Source organism: Mercenaria mercenaria, chromosome 8 (assembly GCF_021730395.1).
Source record: "Mercenaria mercenaria strain notata chromosome 8, MADL_Memer_1, whole genome shotgun sequence".
Classification (NCBI taxonomy): Eukaryota; Metazoa; Mollusca; class Bivalvia; order Venerida; family Veneridae; genus Mercenaria; species Mercenaria mercenaria.
In genome coordinates, this window is record NC_069368.1 from 51,883,572 (window position 1) to 51,907,620 (window position 24,049).

The 24,049-nt window shown below is 35.7% G+C and overlaps 1 protein-coding gene across 3 annotated transcripts in view; it reads right to left on the reverse strand.

The window, feature by feature from the left end:
* LOC123566349 (elongation factor-like GTPase 1) overlaps window positions 1-20,289 on the reverse strand; it is a 29,617-nt gene extending 9,328 nt beyond the window's left edge. Inside the window, exons 1-13 of one of the 3 annotated variants that reach the window (XM_053549982.1) lie at window positions 20,153-20,271; window positions 17,096-17,183; window positions 16,175-16,275; window positions 13,519-13,586; window positions 13,013-13,097; window positions 11,476-11,609; window positions 10,093-10,230; window positions 5,292-5,384; window positions 4,800-4,909; window positions 3,935-4,058; window positions 3,075-3,291; window positions 2,129-2,251; window positions 1,295-1,394 (exon numbers count right to left, since the gene is read on the reverse strand). In XM_053549982.1, coding sequence (XP_053405957.1) covers window positions 1,295-1,394; window positions 2,129-2,251; window positions 3,075-3,291; window positions 3,935-4,058; window positions 4,800-4,909; window positions 5,292-5,384; window positions 10,093-10,230; window positions 11,476-11,609; window positions 13,013-13,097; window positions 13,519-13,586; window positions 16,175-16,265 — 1,283 coding nt within the window. In that variant the 5' untranslated portion in view covers window positions 16,266-16,275; window positions 17,096-17,183; window positions 20,153-20,271. Of the gene's footprint in view, window positions 1-1,294; window positions 1,395-2,128; window positions 2,252-3,074; window positions 3,292-3,934; window positions 4,059-4,799; window positions 4,910-5,291; window positions 5,385-10,092; window positions 10,231-11,475; window positions 11,610-13,012; window positions 13,098-13,518; window positions 13,587-16,174; window positions 16,276-17,095; window positions 17,184-17,939; window positions 18,872-20,152 lie in introns of those variants that run through there. The other 2 variants (XM_045360337.2, XM_053549981.1) reach the window with 2 other exon arrangements.
* Window positions 20,290-24,049: the final 3,760 nt, after the last annotated feature.

Consider the following 24,049-nt stretch of genomic DNA (forward strand, 5'->3'; position numbering starts at 1 on the left):
ATGGTGCACCTACTTCTTGCCATATGATACTTGTTGACTATGCTTGGGTTGTGGTGTGAGTCACTATCGGGGGTTGGGCAGATGGGTACTACAAAACCCTAAGATAGCAGAAACTGAAAGAGAGGGGGAAGCAGAGGCAGGTAAATCCCAAATAAAACCCCAAGTACACAACTTCACATACTTAGTAATATATCTTATTTCTATATGGTTTCATGACTAGGTCAAATACTCTTGGAGATGTACGTGACACAAACTTTTAAGCCATTTATACACATTTTTAATAAGGTAAGGGCCATAACTCTGGTCTAGCTGGATGATTTAAAACACAAAACTACAGGTACATAACTTTACATACTTAATAACAATTCTCTGTTTCATGACTCCATGTCAAACACTTTCTGAGACACATGTGACATAAACTTTTAGGTCCTTCATGAATTTTTTTGACTGTTAAGGGAGATACCTCTGGGTTTACTGAGGGAAATCTCTAACAAGAATCATAGTGCACAACTTCATATGTTGAATAACAATGACTCTTAATGATTCCAGATTACATACATTTTGAGATATGCACAACACAAGTCCGGATGGGGAACATACATACATCTGGACATACAGACAAACATATGAAACTAGGGTAAATCTAAGTGCCCCTAAAAACTTTGATGGGTGGAGGTGAGGACTGGTTATCTCCAATCTTGACCTTCATATCAGGACAAAATCCTCATTGAATAACCACCCATTTAATTCTACCTTGACAGACAAATTCCACCTTCCAGTTATTTACACATTAAGCCAAACAACAAATATTTTTAATCACTAAATGTAAATATAAGTGATAATCTCAACTCTTCAGCTTAGTTATGCAACAAGTCTGGGTACTACACATACAAAGACGTATGTCTTTAGTGCATTCAATATTCTCTACTTACAGGTAACACAACCATGAACCTATTAACTTTACAATGGTTAAAAATGTATTTTGTCCAATTAAATCTGAACATTTCATTGATGAAAGCTATTTGAGCCATGCCATGAGAAAACCAACATAACGGGTATGCGACCAGCATGGATCCAGACCAGCCTGCGCATCCGCGCAGTCTGGTCAGGATCCATGCTGTTCGCTTTCAAAGTCTATTGCAATTAGAGAAACTGTTAGCGAACAGCATGGATCCTGACCAGACTGCGCGGATGCGCAGGCTGGTCTGGATCCATGCTGGTCGCATACCCACTATGTTGGTTTTCTCATGGCGTGGCTCATTTTACTCAAGCAAGAACAGCAAACGTTACCTACCTTTGCTTGTTTTTTGGCAGTGATGCTTTGTCCACAGGAAACATTTTAGATACAAATACAATTACTGGGGCATCTTCTGAGGCTTTACAGGACAGAAAATCTGAAAATATGGAAAATATAATCTCTATTACACACATTACACACTTCAAAAGTCTTTCATTTTGTATGCCTAACATTTATATTTCTCCATACAAGACCAACAACATTGTTGGTGCAATTTTTCATCTGATATATATTCAATTTTTTTTTCGTAAGTTGAAATTCATGCATTCATATCCCATTGAAATTGTGGTCCGCACACTCTAACATCAGGATCCACACTTTTCGCATTCAACCCTATTGCAATTAGAGAAACCGTTAGCAAACAGTATTGATCCTGATCAGACAGCGTGGATATGCAGGCTGGTCTGGATCTATGCTGGTTGCAAATACACTACATGTATGTTGGTTTTCTCATGGTACGGTTCAAATATTTTTCTACAAAGTTTCCAAATTCAAATTTAATGTTTTATTATAAATTTTTGTATGATTTACATTTTCTTATATGTCAACTATTATCATGAAAGAATCAAATCAGAAGATTGTCTAACAGGGTTACATCTACATGATACTCCTGAGCAATCATTCATGTTTATGATTGGTAGGCAGTCTGTCAAACCACTCAGTACTGATTATTCCTATAATTTGTGCTTGAAAATGAAACCAACAAAGTAGAATTCCTTTTTATACATGATTTTTTCTCCGAAATCCAAGCATCCTCAAGACAAACTTTTCAGAGTAAAATATTTTAGGTGCATTATACTAAGTCTTAAACTGAATGAATGAAATTCTCACCTTGTTTCAGATCCTGTGTTTCTTGTGGCATGGAGTCAAACCTTCTCGCCTGGTTACACATCAACTTCTCCACTTTCTCCTCTTCTATTTCAAGTGGAGATGGCAACTTCTCCACTACTTTATCTGCAAGTAAAATATATCAATACACAATAAATTATGTTTATACAACATATACACAAAGTCTTTTAGTGATTTTCTGATTATATGACTCTTTTCTACCTGATTACTGTCTCGTTTAGCTGAAATCCACTTTTCTCTAGTTATTCATTTATATGAGTCAGTGGGGCAGCAGTTCTCAGATCTGATCACATTCTTACTGACCCACGTTTGATTCCTGGTTGCAACTGATTTTCCACCTACTTGGTGATTTACATCAACTGTACCTGTAAGGGTAGATTTCTCAGAAGCATATAGCACTAAAAATACAGCCTCAGAGTCACGCATTTGCAAAGTAGGCCTACAACAAACAGAAGCTGTAACAAAAAAAAATATTACTGACGGGTTGCTTCAAAAATCCAACAAGTACATTTAAATTTTATGCAAGACTCGATACTGGGATGGTAATATTATACATGCCACGGTCTTACCTGGAAATAAGCTGTTCCATCCATTCAAGATGGGGACTTTCATCTTTTACCCACATTAAATAAGAAAGCTTTACCTTTACTTTAACAGTTCATTTATCTAAAATTTTCAAATTCAAAACAAATTCCTCACACAGAACTAAAGAAGATAATGAATATTTACAAATAGAATTTCTGTTGGTCAAATGTTTATGGTGCCTAGTAGACCCAAAGTGGGCAGAAACATAAATTTTTCAGGATCTAAAATAAAAACCTTTTGTTAAAATTAAAAATTCAAACAATTAATAAAACATAGCCAAACTTTTCAAAGTATATATAACTTTCCCCCCATAAAAAAAAGACTGTGAAGAAGTATTAATTACCTAGTACAGCTTGAGAGACTGGTAACCACTGACCCATCAGGGCTTGTAACTGTACACGTGGATCATTATGTCGTGAATCACGTGCAGTAATTTTCAGGTTTAGAGATTTCACGATTTTCTCTGTCATTTCTTTGTCACGACTCACCACAACAGCATCATACACTGCCCAAATACTCTCCAGCACAAACTGAACAAATAATGGCTTCTTCCCCTTTGACTGAAATTCATTAAGTTTTTTTTCAATAAAATGAAATCTGTTAAATTGTCGAGTTGCAAATATTTCTTTTGTAACAGAATATGTAGAAAATCAAAATCCTTGGAAGTTTTGTATTCTATGTGGTACATGTATAATCTTTCTGCTACATTTATACATGATCTAATGTGAGTATCTTTTCATATTAACTTTACCAAATATGTTGAATAAAATAATAAAATGCGAGACTCTACTGAGCATTTTCTCATATTCAACAAGTCTATTGAATTCAGTGTGGAAAGATACAATGTATCAAATGTTAGTTTTTTTCTGTATTTCTTTTTTCTTTGCTAATGTCAAAATGAATGTGTTATAAATATACTGCAATATCAAAAATATAACACTTCTTTATTTTACTTCCACAACATAAAGCACGTGATAAATCTGTATTATGTAACGCTTTGTGCAGCTGCCAAAACTTTTAATTTTTATGGTAGTAATAATAAGGAATATTTCATACAAAGTCAAATATTTATTAATAAGTAAAAGAATTTAATGCAAGATGTAAAATTGTTCAACTTCGATTCATATATTGTGAAATGTTATAAATATTTGTTTAAACTGGTTTTAATGATACTTAGTCTCTAATATCCACAGACAGACCTACCTGAGCACCTTTCATGATGCGCTTGGTTTTTGAATTGAGGAAGAAATCTCCCCACAATGTTTTACGTAAACCAACTTCATTCATTCCAAGCTTCTTCCCATAAATCTCAGCAAACTTGTCAATACTGAAATACAATATCAATATTTAAGCTTTCTTCATCCTTCATTCCTGACTCATCTTATTTTCAGCATTCCCAGCTCTGTGTTCATAAATGCTATAAATCTGGAACTTATGCTGAAGTTTGAAAGATTTTCTTTTCTATTGCTCTTTTTTTGTTTATATTACATGTCAACAGCATTATTTACACAACTGTACATAATAAACTAACAAAGTATGAATTGAATATACAAAAGGTTGAAGGAAAATATCATAGAAGATAAAGACACTGTAATAACTGTTTATCATGGTGCATTTGATTTCTGCCAGATTCATTTTGCCATCATGGTGAGCCATTATTTTGAAAAGAGTGCTATAAATAATTTTTTTATTCCAGGTTTCTGTATGGGCATTCAAACCCAAAAAATAGAGCAGAGTTTTTAGTTTTGCACAAGGCACATTAGCATCTTGCGACACAAGCAGAAAATGACAGATTTGTCATTCTGGCATGTGGTGCTGCTGCCAGAGAAAACAGACTATTTTGGCAAGTTGGTTTGTTGGTAGGCAACCAAGCTGCCATAAATTAAAAGCACCACATTTAACAGTTCAAATCTTCCATAAATTTGTCTTTTCCCTTCGAGCCCCATCGGAACACCTACAGAAAGCTGACAGAAATCAACTACCATGGTGTACTATAACTTCTCTTTCTAAATTGGTTCAAGTGGTTTTACAAATATTTGACAATATTGGTTCAAAATTATTTATTTACCTAAATCCCCATCCATCATAAGCTGCAGCGAACACAACATTACCCAGCTCTGGTGAGAAATAAATGTTCTTGTATTCTAGTTCATCTGCGTCTTCTGTCCAATCATATGTCTTAAAATACAAAGCACACACACTTACAGATTTGTTTTCGTACGGATACTAAGACTGAAAGTTTGCTTGTTTCCCTAGTTCAACCATGGATAAAATGAGAACAAATTTTTATTACAATACCAGAGTTAAAGATTTCTGATTTGTAAAGTAAGTGTATATGCAAGGCATTTACTGCTATTTGTTTTATATATACCACAGGTGTCAGTGCAATACATTTTTTCTTCCTATGTATGTTTCTCAGGCCTTGAATTTTCTTCAGAATAAAATCTGAAATCTAGATTCTTTTTAATTCAATCATGCCAAAGAAGTAAGTATTCAAGTAATGTCAATAATTTTTCTTTCAGAGAAAACTAGGGTAACTAGGTGTAAACTAATGTAATACCTGTTTCTGATCCCCGGCTGCACTGGTAGATGAATCTGTAGTCTGCATCGACATCACATCTGCTGTGAATAATTCGCTCGTAACCAGGTTTACCTTAAAAAGCATTCACCAAATGGTATAAAGATGTAAGAGTAATAAACATTTAAACAGTTTTATATCTAACTGAGACTGTTTGCTTATTAGAAAGGAAAATCTGTCATAACAGATCTTTAATTCAGTTCTTTTTTCCACTAAAGTACAGAAAATGAACAAACCCTAGGAAGTTCCCATTCCTAAAGGCCCAACTACCTGTGTGCTTACACATAAACAGTAAAAAAGGTTTTAGGGTTTACAAAGCTGTCAGAGGAGACAGTGCACATCGCTATTTTGATGCTGGATAGTAAAACAAAGCTATCACTGAAGTAAACTAGAAAATGCTTTTGTAAAAAAGCGCATGTCTCCCCCAATGCAAAGTCCTATAGGCAAGAAGTCAATAGGGGTCTGGAGCTAAAGTCAAAGAGACACTGATGGTTGGCTGCAAAAGGGATCATCTATTTGGCATGTCCAGTCATCCCACTAAATTTCAACACTCTTGGACTAGTGGTTCTCAAGTCACTGTTCAGGCTCCTGTGACCTTGACCTTTGATCAAGTGACCTCAAAATAAACAGGGGTCATCTACTCTGCATGTGACTCATGTCCAATCATCCTATTAAGTTTCAACATTGTAGGTCAAGTTGTTCTCAAGTTATTTCCAAAAAAATGATTTTACATGAACAGGCCACTGTGACCTTGACCTTTAATAGACTGACCCCAAAATCAATAGGGGTCATCTACTCTGCATGTTCAATCATCCTATGAAGTTTCAACATTCTGGGTCAAGTGGTTCTCAAGTAATTGATCGGAACTGGTTATCAATGTTCAGGCCCCTGTGACCCTGACCTTTAACGGAGTGACCCCAAAAACAATAGGGGTCATTTACTCTGCATGAACAATCATCCTATGAAGTTTCAACATTCTGGGTCGAGAGGTTCTCAAGTTATTGATTGGAAATGGTTTTCCATGTTCAGGCCCCTGTGGCCTTGACCTTTAATAGAGTGACCCTAAAATTGTTAGGGGTCATCTACTCTGCATGACCAATCATCCTATGAAGTTTCATCATTCTGGGTCAAGTGGTTCTCAAGTTACTGACCGGAAATGGTTTTCAATGTTTGGGCCCCTGTGACCTTGACCTTTCACAGAGCGACCCCAAAATCGTTAGGGGTCATCTACTCTGCATGACCAATCATCCTATTAAGTTTCAACATTCTGGGTCAAGTGGTTCTCAAGTTATTGACCGGAAATGGTTTTCAATGTTCAGGCCCCTGTGACCTTGACCTTTAATGGAGTGACCCCAAAATCGATAGGGGTCATCTACTTTGCATGTACAATCATCCTATGAAGTTTCAACATTCGGGGTCAAGTGGTTCTCTAGTTATTGATCGGAAATAGTTTTCAATCTTCAGATCCCTGTGACCTTGACCTTTGACAGAGTGACCCCAAAATCAATAGGGGTCATCTACTCTTCATGACCAATCATCCTATGAAGTTTCAACATTCGGGGTCAGGTGGTTCTCTAGTTATTGATCGGAAATGGTTTTCAATGTTCAGGCCCCTGTGACCTTGACCTTTGACAGAGTGACCCCAAAATCAATAGGGGTCATCTACTCTTCATGACCAATCATCCTATAAAGTTTCAACATTCTGGGTCAAGTGGTTCTCTAGTTATTGATCGGAAATGGTTTTCAATGTTCAAGCCCCTGTGACCTTGACCTTTGACGGTGTGACCCCAAAAACAATAGGGGTCGTCTACTCCAGCAGCAGCACTACAACCCTATGAAGTTTGAAGGTTCTAGGTCAAATGGTTTTCCAGTTATTGCTCGGAAATGAAGTGTGACGTACGGACGGACGAAAGGACGGACGGACAGGGCAAAAACAATATGTCTCCTGGGGGAGACAAAATAATATTTCCTCAATACTGCTTTGTCTGCAAAAACAAAATATTTTGGATTAACAAGATGAATTCAAGTAAGTGAAGAAAACTGTGGAGGGGAGGGGTATGGGTGATCCCAAACTGAGTCCATCCAAGAAGAAATATGTCAAACACGTCTACTCTTCATGGACCTTGTCATTTATTATATGGGCATGATGAAAAACTGCATCAAAGCATTAACCAGAAATTCTATGCACAAAATGGGCACACTGCATGGAATTGGTGCATAGTTACGTACTTTCAAGATTAAAGCTATTAATTAATGTTTTTAAAGTTACTGATATGTAACATCATGATCATTATGATGTCATTATAATGCATTCATGTTTTGTACAATTCCTGTGATAATTTATTCATTATTACTGCATTATCAAACAAGTTTGTTAGTTAGTCATAAAATTCTTACACTTGCTTACACAAGATACAAATATAATTGTGGTATTTTTAAGTCTAACAAGAGCCATGTTAGACATGGCTAATCCCCCCGCCGGGCATATTATAATTGAAGGATAAAGTTCCTGGCAAGTTAGTGTCTGAAAGTATTAATTTTGGGGAAAGCTTTGAAGAACCGTTTAGTTGTGGTCCGCATCAGGGGTTTTAAAGATGTGGAAGAAAGAATAAGTCAGTGGTGAGGTGGTTTACTGCTAAATTTTATTAATTTTCATGAACAGTATAGCTATGATGTTTTTCTATATGGCTACTGTAAAAAGAAGGAATGGAAAGCTAACAGGACAAGAGTCAGAATGTCACATACACGTCTCACAGCAATTCTTTACTCTGCAGCTGTATTTGCAATGGATTTTAATTTGTGTTGTTTAGTATCATTGTAAGTCTTTGTTTTCAAGTCACAAAATGCTCCTTACCGTAGAGACCTAATACCTAAAATTGGAAGTAAATCTATGTGTACCACAGAAAGTGGTCTTGTTTTCCCTACGTCAAATTTTATTAACTAGCAGCATGTATTTGGCAAATGGAATTTTAATTTTGTGGTTGTTTAGCAATCACTTGGTAAGTTATTTGAAAAATTATTTCAAAGTCCCACAAAATAGCTCCTTTACCAGGTAGAGATTAGCCTTAAATACACCTAAAATTGGAAGTAAGCATCTATGTTGTACCCACAGAAAAGTGGTCTTCGTTTATTCCCTACGTGTCAATTGATAAAAATGTTACAATATAAAGTTATTTATAGCAACAACAAAGGGAAGATTTAATATGAAGAAAAAAAACTCGCAATTGTAAGTCCACACAAAATCTTTACCAGGTAGAGATTGGTCAAAATACCCTCAAAATTGGATGTAGCATGCATGTTGTACTACAGAAAAGTGGTCTCGATTTTTCCTACGACTGGTAATGAAAAAGTTACAATAAAGCTATTTAAAGTAACACAAAGGGAAGTAATCTAAAGAAGGGAACTGCGCATGACACTTCGTCTCTGATGGTGTATAATTGTGCCAAGTTACATCAAAATCCCTCATGATGAAAAGAAATGCTTCGGACAAAGTCATTCTTGTATCTGACTTTGGCCTCTAAGTGTGACCTTGACCTTAGACCTAGGGACCTGGATCTTGCGCATGACACTCCGTCTCGTGGTGGTGAACATTTGTGCCGAGTTATATCAAAATCCCTCTATGCATGATGAAGAAATGCTCCGGACAAGGTTTTCATTCTTGTATCCTTTGACCTTAAGTGTGACTTGACCTTAGACCTAGGGACTAGTTCTTGGCATGACACTCCGCTTGTGGTGGTGAACATTATGCAAGATATATCAAAATCCTCAGGCATGAAGAAGATATGCTCGGACAAATTTTTTTAAGAAAATATGATAAAGGGGAATAACTCAAAAAATAAGCAAGGCAGAGTTATTGTTCTTGCACACTGCACTTCCTCCCAATGTGTTCTATCAGTGTATGAAGTTTGAAGAAAATCCCTCCAGTACTTTTAGAGTTATGCTCCGGACAAATTTTTTTAAGAAAATAAGATAAAGGGGAATAACTCAAAAAATAGGCAAGGTAGAGTTATTGTTCTTGCACACTGCACTTCCTCCCAATGTGTTCTATCAGTGTATGAAGTTTGAAGGAAATCCCTCCAGTACTTTTGGAGTTATGCTCCGGACAAAGATCGTTGCGGACGCACGCACGCACGGAGAGCATTTCTACTATCCCCTTTGCCTTTGGCGGGGGGATAAAAAGGGGGCAAACTAGAGACATAATTTTTCTGGTAAAGACAATTTTCACTTTTAGCAAGGGAAATGACATCTTTAAACTTTAAAAACTAACGATTTTTTCAGCAGTATTTCCAGAAAACATCATATTATCAGGTCATGCACAACAGGAGAAATATAGACCTCAGAGAAAGTTGTTTATCTTTTGGTTATTTACATCAAGAACAAACCAAAATTCAGCCATAATGCAGCTAATTACCACTCAGGGATACAACATGCAGACATCTGACGGTTAATACAAATTGCACCAATAATAAATCGTTAAAGCTTGACTGTGACCAGCACTATATCTGTAGACTGGCTTACATCTTCCGCTTATTCATGAATATAATTTCATACTGATAGTTCAAGTAGCAGTAAAGTAGTTCCATAAAGCAAAACTTTAGAAATGAGTATATTCTGGGATTTTTCATGTTTTGTACAAATTCTTCAGCACAGGTGTGACTTGCATGCAAGATTAATAAATCATTTGCATATTCTAGTATTAAGTATGCATATAATATGCAGATAAACAGCTTATCTGAAACACTCCATATTGTATATAATCCTGACAACCGTATTCTAGTATTACCTCTGTAAGTATTTGCTGAAGGTGCATAAATGCCTCAGTTGGTTCCATCTTCAGTTCTAGGATCAACCTGTCCAGTTTATTGAGAACCAGGATTGGTTTTATGTTCTCTAGCCAAGCTTGGCGCAGCACAGCATGAGTCTGAAGAGAAAACAAACATCATTTCCTCTTTCTGTGAATGTACTATGTCAAAATACAATACAGCACAAAATCAGTGTAAAGTCAGCATGTAAGTTTAGAACAAACAAGAGCTGTCTATGAGACAATGTGCATGACTTTTTGACAATGTCTAAGTTCAATAGGGTTATAATTTTCATTATTATACCGCTCTTTTGTCTACAATGATAAAATCCCATTACCCGAGAAAGAGATATTTTGACTACCAACAACATTTTCAACCTTTTTGACACGTGACCAAGCGAAAGTGACTGTCAGGTCATGTGACTGCACTGATATTTTAAATGTCATATAAGGGCAATTAACCACTTCTATTTTTTAGCCATATAATTGCCTCCCTTGTACACATATAGTAGTGACGTCACTATTCAATGTGTACACAGGCGATTACAGTGCTAAAGATGAAAGTTAAATTAAATGAATTAAGAAAATTTTTAAACATTTTTATGCACAAAATTTTGTTCAGTATAATAAAATAAATACCATATGGCAGCGTGTGTGACACTGATATTGTCAACCCTTGAAACAGAATGTCACCACTCGGCTTTCGCCTTGGGTATCATTCTGCCCTTGGGTTGACAATATCAATGTCACACACCCTGCCATATGATATTTATATATTATTGTCAGGAGAGGCTTACATAAGACTATGACTTGAATGTATAAGTACATTTGATGAGTAGACAGCCTTGTATAAAGATTCAATCAAATCTATGTAGTTATTTCTGAGATACAGCTTGATAATTAGTTGCAGTGAAAACTTGAAACCAAATTTATAAGTTGAAAAGGGGCCATAATTTACACTAGATTCAACCAAGAGTTTTTTCTACCTTACTAATTTCAATATATGGTTGATGACTGGGAAGCCTACAAAAGTGTCAGTGGGTACTGAGATTATAGCCTTGCATGCAAAACTTTAACTAAGATGTGACACTGATGCTGACACCTTAGTGAGTAGAACAGCTCTCAATCTTCATAAAAATTACAAGCTAAAAGCAAAACTGAACTAACGACAGACAGCACTGTAGTATAGCAATAAAGTAAGAGCTTTTCTCTTTTGAATAAAACTGAGATGTCAAATTCGAGACTGCTATATTTTGCTGAAAATGTATCAAGCAATTCTAGTTATTACTTATGATATTATACAAAATTTACTTTCTTCCATCTATGTTATCTCTGTGCTTCTCCTTTGTAATCAGAAATATTTACCTGTGGACAAACCCCCTCCACAACATCAACAACAACTACAGCTCCATCACAGAGACGAACTGCTGTTGAAACTTCACTGGAGAAATCAACATGTCCTGGTGAATCTATCAGGTTGATCAAAAATTCATCACCACCTGAAACAGTCATATTATTTACTTTATAATAAAACCATAATAAAAGTATCAGATGTTTTTTTCTTCTTCAACAATATGTGCATATCCACTTCATGTTAACGCTGTATATCAAATTTCATTTTAAATGGATGGAAACTGTAAGAGGATTTGAATAGACAATTCTTTTATGCAGCTGTAATAATTAAGAGACCAGCAAAGTGCTATAACTCCACACAAAAAATCAGACATGGAAGCCCCAACAATATGAACATGTCCACTTAAACGAAGAGTACCTCCAACTTAGTCATTTCAATAAGATATATGACAAGGAAGCCTTGTGTGAAGTTTCAATCCAATACAAGCAACGGTTACTGAGATATGAACTTGCACTAAAACTTTAAGGAAGTTGTAAGGTGGTTAATAACAATGACGTCAATGCCTGGCCCAATACTTTTTGAACAGGGGAGCTAAATGGAGAGTATAGACTAGTTTATGAAATACTGCTGCGAAAGTTTCTGACCTTGTGTCATACAATGTAGGTGATCACAGGATCAATTTATTTGACCTGAAGCTAATCCATCAAGTAATATTAAATAACCAAGACAAAGTGAAAGAGATAAAAAAGTTATTGATACATCTCCATATACTTTGTACAACAGTTGAGCTAAAACTGAACACTGTGAGTTCCCTCCTTAACTGAACTAAGATTCTGTTATGGAGGAATGCCTGAAATGATGTGCTACATAACATGAGCTGCGCCATGAGAAAACCAACATAGTGGCTTTGCGACCAGCAAGGATCCAGACCAGACTGCGCATCCGCGCAGTCTGGTCAGGATCCATGCTGTTCGCTTTCAAAGCCTATTGCTATTAGAGAAACTGTTAGTGAACAGCATGGATCCTGACCAGACTGCGCAGATGTGCAGGCTGGTCTGGATCCATACTGGTCGCAAAGCCACTATGTTGGTTTTCTCATGGCACGGCTCAGTCCTGATACTAATGTTCTTCAACCAAGTTTGCTTCAATCTGAGTAAACCACAGGAAAAGTAAACACATCCACACTATTAAAATAAAATCTTGACAGTAAGACTACACCCGAGGTTCCCCTTTTGTTTATCAACTGATGCAGGAGTTAGCTGGAAACAAAAATGTGAAACTGTTGGGCAGATTAATTTCAGCAAAACTAATACTGTAAATCGATTTCATTCTTTGGTGTATGAAACTTTGCAGTTTAGGTCAAAAAAACTATTACTCTGTAATAAAAAATTTGTTGATTTCTACTATAAAAGACAACCTGAAAAGGAATTTGGTTTGTTTGTTCATTGGGATGAATTACATGGCACAACTCAACCATGAAATCCACAAAAACAAGTCCCCACACATAAATTAACGATTTCATGTCTCAGCTTTATAGTATAAACTTACCACTTTGATACTGCAGTGATATTGCACTTGACTTCATCGTAATTCCTCGTATCTGCTCATCTTCTCGACTGTCCAGATACCGAAGCTAAAGAAAATTCAATAAAATACTGGTTTCAATTGACTAAAGAGTGGATCAATTCAATTTCAGAAATAATTACATTAGGAGATGGTAAACTCCTGCTATATATATTATATAATTCTATTATTTGTGAATCATTTATAACTGTGTAACAAATGTAAATTCCCCTTTATTGACACATGCAGGTGACAAGTATGCCATCTTTTTATTACATGGCCATGAGATAAGTACTTAAATTGTGGCAATGAGATTGAATCTCATTCTATCTCGCTCTCACAGGGTATTTAACTTGTAGCCACGTGATACATTGTAGCATAAAGTTCCAATATTCTAGTAAGCTAGTATCTAGTGGCCATGATATTAAAAAAAAAACCTGAATACTCTTCACCTCAGAGCTTAGTTATCAAACTGTATATCAACAACAAACCTTTCCAGCCATTCTTTGTGAAATAATACCATTGCTAGCAACCAGAGCATCTGCAAGAGTTGTCTTTCCTGAAACAAGATTTTAAATACAACTTTGAGGAGGCATGTATAAATATGACCCTGAACCTATAATCAGTAAATGCTTGGCATTTTCTAAATCATATTATAAACCTTGTATCTTGTGTCTGGATGTCCTTAAAGAATAAAACAATCAGATTATCATGATCGTGACCAGTGTGTGTAAAATTTACATATTTTTTATATATATGTGTGTGAAATCATTCAACTTTGCGGGCATTAAATTTCGTGATTTTGGCCAGAACAGCTATTTTGTGGGGATATGCATTTATGGATATCAATTCTTAAAAAGACAAAATGAAATATCATTTTACTCTTTTATTGGGATTTAATTTCACAGACTGATACATTATAATTCATGGGCATGAAAGTTCTGGGTTTAGCCAAAATGGCTTTATCAAGGGGTTTCAATTTGTGAATTCATCTTTTTGACAATAAATGTTATTTCTTTGTTGGGATTGCAATTTTGTGGATTTATGCAACTGCAAATTCTATGAAGACAAGTGACAAGGTGGCAATATAGAAGTCCCCCACCAGTATAAACCTTTGTAAGTGTACATAGATCATGTACATGACACACTATCTCATCATGTGGAACATTTGTATGCATTATTAAGATAATCCATCAATGCACATAAATTTATGGAGTAGATACAAATTTTTACTTTACCTAGAATAGTCAACTTGACCTTTGACCAACAACCATGGGTCATATGTGCCACAAATAGATTAATCATGGGAAACAGTTTTGTGTGGTAATAAAACAAGAGCTGTCGGAGGACAGCAATGCTCGACTATTCAACAGCCTTGTCAATTGAATGAATACAGAAGTTGAAAAAGGGGCATAATTTTGTAAAATGCAAAATAGAGGTATTGAACCTCTGTACTGCATGTCATATCATGACAAGTGAACAAGTGTGTTAAGTTTCAATCCTTTCCAATTTGTGGATACTGAGATACCAGCTTAAATACAAAAACTTAACCAAAAACTGCTAAGTCGAAAAAGGGGCATAATTTTGTAAAAGTGCAAAGTAGAGTTATGGGACCTTCACAGTGCATGTTAGATCATGACAGTAAATAAGTGTGTGAAGTTTCAATCCATTCCAATTAGTGGATACTGAGATATCAGATTACATACAAAAATTTAACCAAAATCTGCTAAGTCGAAAAAGGGGCATAATTTTGAAAAAAAAAGAGTAGAGTTATGGGACTTGCTTAGTGCATGTCAGATCATGACAGTGAACAAATATGTGAAGTTTCAATCCATTCCCATTAGTAAGTACTGAGATACCAGCTTACATACAAAACCTTAACCAAAAATTTCTAAGTTGAAAAAGGGTCATAATTTTGTAAAAATTCAAAATAGAGTCAGGGAACCTGTGCAGTGTAGGTCAGTTTATCACAGTGAATAAGTGTGTAAAGTTTCAATCCATTCCCACAAGTGGTTACTGAGTTACCAGCTTACATACAAAACCTTAACCAAAAATTTCTAAGTCGAAAAAGGGGCATAATTTTGTAAAAAAGCAAAACAGAGTTATGGAACCTGTGCAATGCAAGTCAGTTTATCACAGTGAGTAAGTGTGTGAAGTTTCAATCCATTCCCACAAGTGGTTACTGAGATACCAGCTTACATACAAAACCTTAACCAAATCGGGACGCGGACGCCGGTGCGGACGCGGACACCGACGCATGGGCGAGTCCAATAGCTCTACTATTCTATGAATAGTCGAGCTAAAAATCCTTAAATGCAATTAATAGTTATGCAGCAGAAGCAAATTTTCACTTGACCTCAAGTAGTGACCTTGACCTTTAACTTTTAAGCATAGATCATGTGATGACACATTGTCTCATCATGGGCAACGGTTGTGTGTACTACAAATATAATCCATCAATGACAGCTGAGTTCGATAGGGAGAGAGCAGATCTACAGATCGCGTGGTCACGCGTTCGAACTTCGATCCTCTGACTGGCCATATGTTCTCCGTGGCGATTTGATAAAAGACATTGCGTCTGAAATCATTTGTCCTCCACCTCTGATAAATGTGGGGAAGTTTGCAATCACTTGCGTAGAACATGTTTGCACTGGTTCAGAATCCAGGACCACTGGTTAGGTTAACTGCCCACCATTACATAACTGAAATACTGTGTTAAACCCAAAACAAACAAACAAGTAAGTTATGGAGTGGAAATCATTTTTACTTGACCTTCAACAGTGACCTTTACCTTTGACCTCCAAGCATAAGTCATGTACTTGCATCATCTACATATTGCCCTCTATATACACACAAAGTTTTATGAACCTAGCTTGAATACTTTTCGAGTAATTGTAGAGTCCAGACTTACGGATGGACAGACAGACGAAGGGCATTCGTATAGTCCCCAGGGCCTCCAGTAGTCCCCCAGTAGTGGACTAATAAATCCCCCATGAATATTAATGATTTCACAGTGGCTTCACACATAAAATAATTCTACATCCAAAGTGGTGTTTTGCGCCCACAATAGTAAGGGAAAAATACATCAGCAACCTTAACCACTCGGTCTTGGCCACAACACAGGCTGTAAAATATAAAATACAGTACCATGATCCACATGGGCTAGGATACAGAGGTTCCGCACATGTGACGGCTTCTTCTGTAGTTCCTTTAACTTTTCAAGAGCTGTAGTCCTCATATTTCTTCGACTGAAAAATAAAAACATTTGCTTTATGATAAACACATAAATTTTGTACATGTTAGCTCTCTTCACTTAAAGGTATTTCTGCACATTCAGAATATATTTTTTTTTCTAAACAGTAGAATTTGATTAAAACCTGACTTTTCAAAACTTCTGCATACACTTGTTTTCGCCCCGCCCACTTAGCTCAATAGGGAAAGCGCAGATCTACAGATTGCGGGGTTGTGAGTTCGATCCGTTGGCAAGGCATATGTTCTCCATAACAATTTGATGATAGACAATGTGTCTGAAATCATTCTTCCTCCACCTCTGATTCATGTGGGGAAGTTAGCAGTTACTTGCAGAGAACAGGTTTGTACTGGTACAGAATCCAGGAACACCTACAACTTAAAATCACTAACATTGGGATAAGCGTCCCATGTATGGTACAAGACCACAGTTATTTGCCCTTGGTTGACCACAATACGGAAGTGGTTACGTGGAAAATAGTTCCTCTGTTTGATGGTGAATATTGGTGAATTTTTGAGTGAAAGACCTGCAATGAATGGCAAGATTTAATAGAGTAGATATGAAATAGTAGGTACATGTACAATTTGACAGAATGAGAATGTCAGAATATGTATAACATGACTTTCTGATAGGGCCTGTTTTGCCTGTTTGCAGCCATCTAGAGAGTATTCTTCTTACACATGTGATTTGGTTCAAAATGGTGGAAAAAAGAGCCAGTCAACCCAATGTTTACTGTGGCTGGAATTTTTTCTCTTGAATAGTTCTGTTGAGTTCAGGTATTTTTATAGGGGTTGGTGTAAGGGACTCGGGATTCTTACTCATACACAAGCGAGATATGCGGCTTCTTCTATCATTTATTTTCTGACAATTATGTGCATCTCCATAAATGCCGTAAATGCCAATTCTCTACAATAAGTTTAAAAACAGATATTCAAATAAACGTATAAGAAATTTATACAAAACAGCATTCATGCAAACATTCAAAAATTACATTTAATAAAAATAATAAATCAATTCTTTACTGCAAAAATGGACGTTTTAAATAATAACAATATTTACTTAATGATACCAAATTAATTCTGAATAAAAAATACAAAACCTTACCAACTTTAGTATCTCAAATAAATTTACTTTAACAAGCTTCCAAGCTCCTTAACTGACGTTTAAACTATAACAAAACTAACGGGCGGAAACGACGTCAGACGTATACTGGATGTCACGTACAAATTGACGCCAAACGTCACATTTACTGATTCAGCGCCATGAATAAAACAATAGATACAATTTAATATTCAGAACGTCAGGTTCTTACAGTTGGTATGCATGCAAAATTGTTATAGTGTCCAGTACCTATATAGAACATATAGTAAAAATAACTGTGGTCTTAGGCCGTATGGGTGCTTTACACCTGGCAGGCTAAAGAACCAGGGGGACTCCTAGAATTGGAACATCTTCTGTATCTCGCACAATCCTCTAACAAACATTACTTACAGTCTTCTGGAGGAGGCACACATATGGGTTACTGGTGGCAACTATAAACAAGCTTACATACAAACAAAGTTATCTTTAGCAAAGCGCATGCATAAACAAAATACACTGATAATAGTACCCAAATTATTCAGTTCATTACAAAATTGGACAACAGTTTTGATTAGTATTTACTGGCAAGCCATTCAATATGCATGTATGTTTGTTTTGTTGGGTTCTTGGGTTTAGTGTCGCACTGACACAATTCAGGTCATGTGGCTACTTTCCAGCTTTGATGGTGGAGAAAGACTCCTGGCGCCCCTCCGAGCATTATTTCATCACAACCCAGGGGTTTTTTTTACGACTGGGGGAAGAGGCCCCAGCCTGTCACTGGGGGAAGAAAATAGCGCGCGACGAGCAGTTTTGGGGAATTTTTTCACTCGGGGGAATTTACAATTATGCATAATAAACACTTTAAACTATGTTTTTATTACATATTCTTGCAACTTTTAGCAACTATACACACTGTCACTTAGCAATAGATGGACTTGCACTAATGTTCACTTATCATTGTAACAAGGTGGGTGGGGAGAGTTGAAATGCTCAAATCATTGAATATTTAAAGGTCACATGCTTTTATTCACAAAAAATGCTTTAAAATAAGAGTTGCTTTTGCAAGAGTCATCATATTATTATTAAATGCATACTTTTGTTGGCTTTTTATTTCAATTGTACTAGAAAATCTTGTAAGAAAGGATAAAAAAGTCCGAAAATCACGATCGCGAAAACGTGTGACAAATATGAAAAAACGAAAGCAAACATTAAAAATTCTTGATAAAATACCCGTTTTAAATTTCATCTTTTCACCAGAACTATTCCATACTTATAATATCTGATTACTTAAAACATTTATATTTTATTTTGCTCTAGCAAAATACCTCGGCAAAGATAATAAATTTGCGTAACGGCCGACCGGCTTATTTAATCGAATCAAGCACATAAAATAATTACTTTAAATTAACAACACATATTACACAATACAGCATAAGCTGTTACCGCTAATTAACAAGAGGTACAAACACAATAATCTGACGCTGCATTGTTTATCAATCATCTATATTACATACTGATGATAACCACGTGTCAGTCGGCGCGTGGCGTGATTGACATCTGTCAGTAGCTAATTAACATACGACGCTCCGCCTACTGTCACACTTAGGCTGGTGTCGACAAACAGTATGAAGTTCACTGGGATTTTGATTGACAAGGGGCAGAGCTTTCGAACTCGTTACGCATCAAAGAGTATTACCGCGAGACAAGCAGACGCCCACGGCATATTATGTGCGGGTCAGATACGAGTTTTTATCGATTTTCGCTGGTCAAAACCGGAACCTCGGGTCCACTGAACGCTCTTCAAACATTTTTCTACTATTTCTAAAGGTTTCCACACCCATTGAAAATTGTGAAAGACCGTCTGCAATTGTGAACGGGTCCGATATTCGGTCGGGAAAATCGCTGGGAGTAATCTCCATTGCTTTGTTTACGATTTTGGAGGGGGGAATTTCGGACGTAGGGGAATTTCGACTGCGGTAGGGGAAATCCATCGGCTGGGGGACGAGGCCGATATTCGGCCTCTGCTATAGTATAAAAAAAAACCCTGCAACCTCAGGCCTTTCGTAAGCCAGCTTTTTCTGTTGTTGTTGGGTTTAAGATTGCACCGACACAATTATAGACAGCTGGATGGTTTCCTCACATGAAGATTTTAATGCCCCGAGTGTGGCTCAAACCCGCATAATCATTGGTGAGGGGCAAGTGATTTGGAGTCCCCTCAATATACAAATATAAGGTCTATGAAAGTGGTATATTTACAAGTCATCTGTAAATTTACAAAGAATGTATAAATTTGCAGATTTTTCAATCTATAAATTTACAGACTGAGTGCATGAAATGCTAGTACTACCTGTATGGTTACATTTGTCCTCAAAATTGCAACTTTAAATTTACTTTAAATATATATAGTAACCAAATGCCTAGCCTGTTGTATGAAAGTTTTCTTGAGGTCCAGTTATCAATTTGTTTATGAATTTAGTATTTTTCAATGAAAGTCTTACAATATTAAGCTGCAAAACTGACTACAGAGTAACAGACCAGACATTTTTGTTATAGATGTTGGCTTGCATTTGTAATAACTCAAGAGAAAATTGTTACATTGGAAGAAATATAGAATTGTATTTATTTCAATGGCATGCATTATAATCGTTTTTAATCATTTAAAAATTTACGTTATAAAGATAATCTTATAAATCTTGTAAAACATTTTGATTATCAGTATCAGTATCCGAAGCAGACTATCCGAAATCTACAAAACATAAAACTGATCGAAATATTAATCGTGTTAAAAGTCTTACCTTATTTGGCTTTCATAAACATACTACACAACACATATAATCTGTATTTATTATGCTAGCAAATAGTGTTTTAATCTGTGTTTTTTATTTCAAAACACGTGAAAATATTGCGCAAGTGTTATCATGGTTTATTTGATTATATTGCAAACATATCTTCAAAGGAACATATTCAACATAATTTCACCGGCCAAATTTTAATCGAGTGAAACGGATGCTGTAACTAGTTTGTTCCACTGTTCTGTCTAGCAATACAGAGATAATATGTAGTATAAACGGGTGAAAGAGTCTAATGTTGTAACTGGATTCTTGATGACACCTATTTGCATCATTTTCATTATGAATCTATGCTGTTAGACTGTTTTCCATATGTTTATTCTTTATATTTCTGTAAAAATACATTTCATGAGTATCGATTATTCATCGGTACAAAGCATAATTTCGAAGAATTTTAACAACGTAATGTGTAGGGAAAAAGAAGTATTAAAAGACATAATATAACATTCGAAAATATTAGCTTTTCCATTATAACCAGACATCTTTTTTTTCATACAAACTATACCAAATTATCGATTGGGATGTACAGAAACTAAACAATTAGACTAAAAAAAGAAAACGTAATTTTTACAACTGTTGATAATTGTTCTAATGTGATAAATACTATCATTCAACTTTGCAATAAAACAATTCACACCTGTTTCAATCCCTTCTATATTCTCTTTGATTGAAAAAGTATTGTTAAAGGAAGTATTATACTTAATTGTTTAATTGCTTCATTGTAACGTCTTTAAATTGCGGATGAACATCAGAACGTTATTGTAACATGATAATGAAATCAACAACTTTATTGCTTAACAATGAAGAAAAAGATATTTGCTAATTAGATAATTGAATGAGCGGGACCTTGATCTTTTTGGACAAGGTTTAGCAAGTTCGTCTTGTTACACAATAGAAATGCCGCTGGCCTTACATAGACAAAGTGTCATCTTCGATGTTTGACGGAACGATAAAGATCAAAACTTGTACATACAATAAAGAATTTGAATCATTTTTACGCCTTTCAAAACAATTAACCTTCAGGGATTGATCTTGGACAAATTGTATCACAATGATGTTGTTTCATGACCCAGGGACATTTTTCAGACTTTACAAAATTTCTGTTTCTGAAATCAGTAATGATAAACTATTCTTGTAATGCTACATACACAATGTCTAGACACATGCGCTGCTGACAAATAAAGCTCCTTCATATATTTTAATCCTTAACGAAGAAGAAAAGTGCCTGTTTCCATTTATTACCTAATCTTTCACGTACCCCACCCATACCTCTGTATTAGGAAGACTAACATAATGTGTCCAGCACCAGCAACATTTTACATTAAGATAACGTGAAAAAATGAAAAAAGTACGCGGAAAATGGAATAAAACATCGTTGTTTTTTTTTTCTTTCTTTCTTTAAAGCAAAATAGAAGATTCCTTTCATTCATCAGACCTTATTGGCCTCACGAAGTTGCAATTTCAAGCGATGCCGTAACTGAGTGATAAATGATATGTATATATTATTAATTATATTAGACCAAGTGTCGAATTCGTTCGACTATTTTCCATGTTCGTATTCGACAAAGCGTCTTTCGACAAAGTGTCGTGCCTGTTGGAATATTTATGTCTATGTAAATGACATTCGGAAAAGCAACAAAGTGTGCCGCTGTGTAAAATTTTGCACGAAATATAAGCGACATTTGGTAACAGAAAAAGTGTCAAAAAGAACATGTGTTGAAAATGAGCAGCCGTTATAATTCACATTAGAATGCGACTTGACAAAGCAGTCAAAAGAGAAAAAAAAAAGTAGATAATTAAAAATGCATGAGAAGAAATATTGTTTTTCACTCGCATGTAATGAGAGTTGGAAATATGTCTACTATACACTTCTGCCAAGGTGTACATTTATAATTGTAATAATTTGAAGCCCTCTAACAACTAGCTTCATTATTTTCTCTGTTCACATACTTTATGTTGCTGTGTTTGTTTGTTTTTTTTTGTTTTTTTTTGTGGGGGGGGGGGGGGGTGGTTGCGTACACAATATATTTCAAGTATAATTACTTTAAATACGTATATCAATTCATCTGTTATTTCTAGTCTACAGTTTTGTGTGTGTGTGTTTTTTTTTTCTGCAGTAGCGTGAGAGATAGATGTTTAGACATCAAAGTATGGATGATATTTTATTACCTGAAATTTCATTGCAATTAAAGAGTACAGATACAACCGATAACTTGTAGTGGGGGACAGGGAAGTTACCGCCCTGTAATAAAACCTATCATTCATCGTATTCGTTACATCATATCAATAGACATCGCTAATTTTCAAATGTTCTTTCGATTTTAACTTTATTGCCTGATTTTATCGGTCCATTTTATCTTTAACTTTTCTGCTCTTTCGCAAGATGTGATCTTTCGTCTCATACACTTTTGGGTATATCTGCTGTCCCGAGGGTAAAAATCTGGTAAACGCCGAGATAAGATATTATGTGGCCGGTGTGCTGGTCTTCAAACTTATATTGTTTGTCCACTTACAATGATTTATGGTCAATTAATGTTGACAGTCTTCGACAGATACAGGCAGTATCGTTTCAGATCTGCTGATATTGCTTCAGCCCCTTTTTTGTCAAACAGAATAAACAATTACGGGTAGTAAAGCACCACTTCCATGTAGTATATACTATGTATTTTATCGTTAATCAAGAGGGGAAAAATATAGTTGTCCGCAACCACAGAAAACGCAATCCTTCCCATGTTTTCTCTTATATAGAAAGAACGGGCAAATACGTTTTGTGGTACTCATTTCACAATGACAAAACTCTTATAAGATCCATGGTTGTTTCAAGCAATAACCCATTCCCACGTATGACAAATATTACGAAAGACTATTTGTAAGGAAATGAATATGCATCGAGTATATTTTTTTTTCGATTTATTGAAAATCTTAAATAATGAATGACCTTAAAATAGAATAAGCATATGTATACATTTCTCACTGAAAAAAATATTCGTACTTTGACTCGGAATAATCGCTCAGTACGAAGAAAGGTATATATTGATTTCCGTCAATCCTTTCCCACTTACTCATTCAACCACTTTCTCTACGAATGTTTCAGAAATACGTATGTTGACAGCAACATGAATTATTGAATAAGAAGAAAAAACAAGGTGTCATTTTGGTCAGTTTATGTGGAGAAACAATCAGCTACCTTTACTAGTGAAGCAAGTATTTTGACGTGAGCTTAGCCGTTGGCAGTCATATGTTTGGATAGAAGATTTCAAACCAATACTTAATGTTGATAGATTGAACACTGTAATTATTTTGAAGTCTTAATTATCGATTCTGACGGAAATCATGACAACCAAATTTTTGTACATGAATAGAAATTGATGGGAAAGCTGACTAGGTGAAGGTAGAAATGGTCAGCTTCACAAACACACACTATACTCCCTCGCCCTCACACTCACTTTATAATATACTCTTATTGAATAGAGTCTCCTTCGGATCTTTGGTAATAGTTTTGACTATTGACCGGCGAGTCATCTATTGTGTTTTGTTACAAGATATTACAAACAAAGTTTCATAGCCTTCTTCAAATATTGACTTCAGCTCAGCAAAATTTAGTGTTGAAATATAGGCCGATAAATAGAACAAAATATATACTGACGATTTGTAGAAGGAGTCGGGTAAAAATGCTGTTTGTATAGCACCCATTTCATACACACAACGGTGTTTTACGTACTAAGGGACTCAGACACAAAGCGATCTGACCAGACAGACAGAGTGGAAGAAATACCGAGAACAGAGAGAGATGTTTTTTTTTCAAATACAGACATGTCCTGCTAACTTATCCTAGCTACTTTT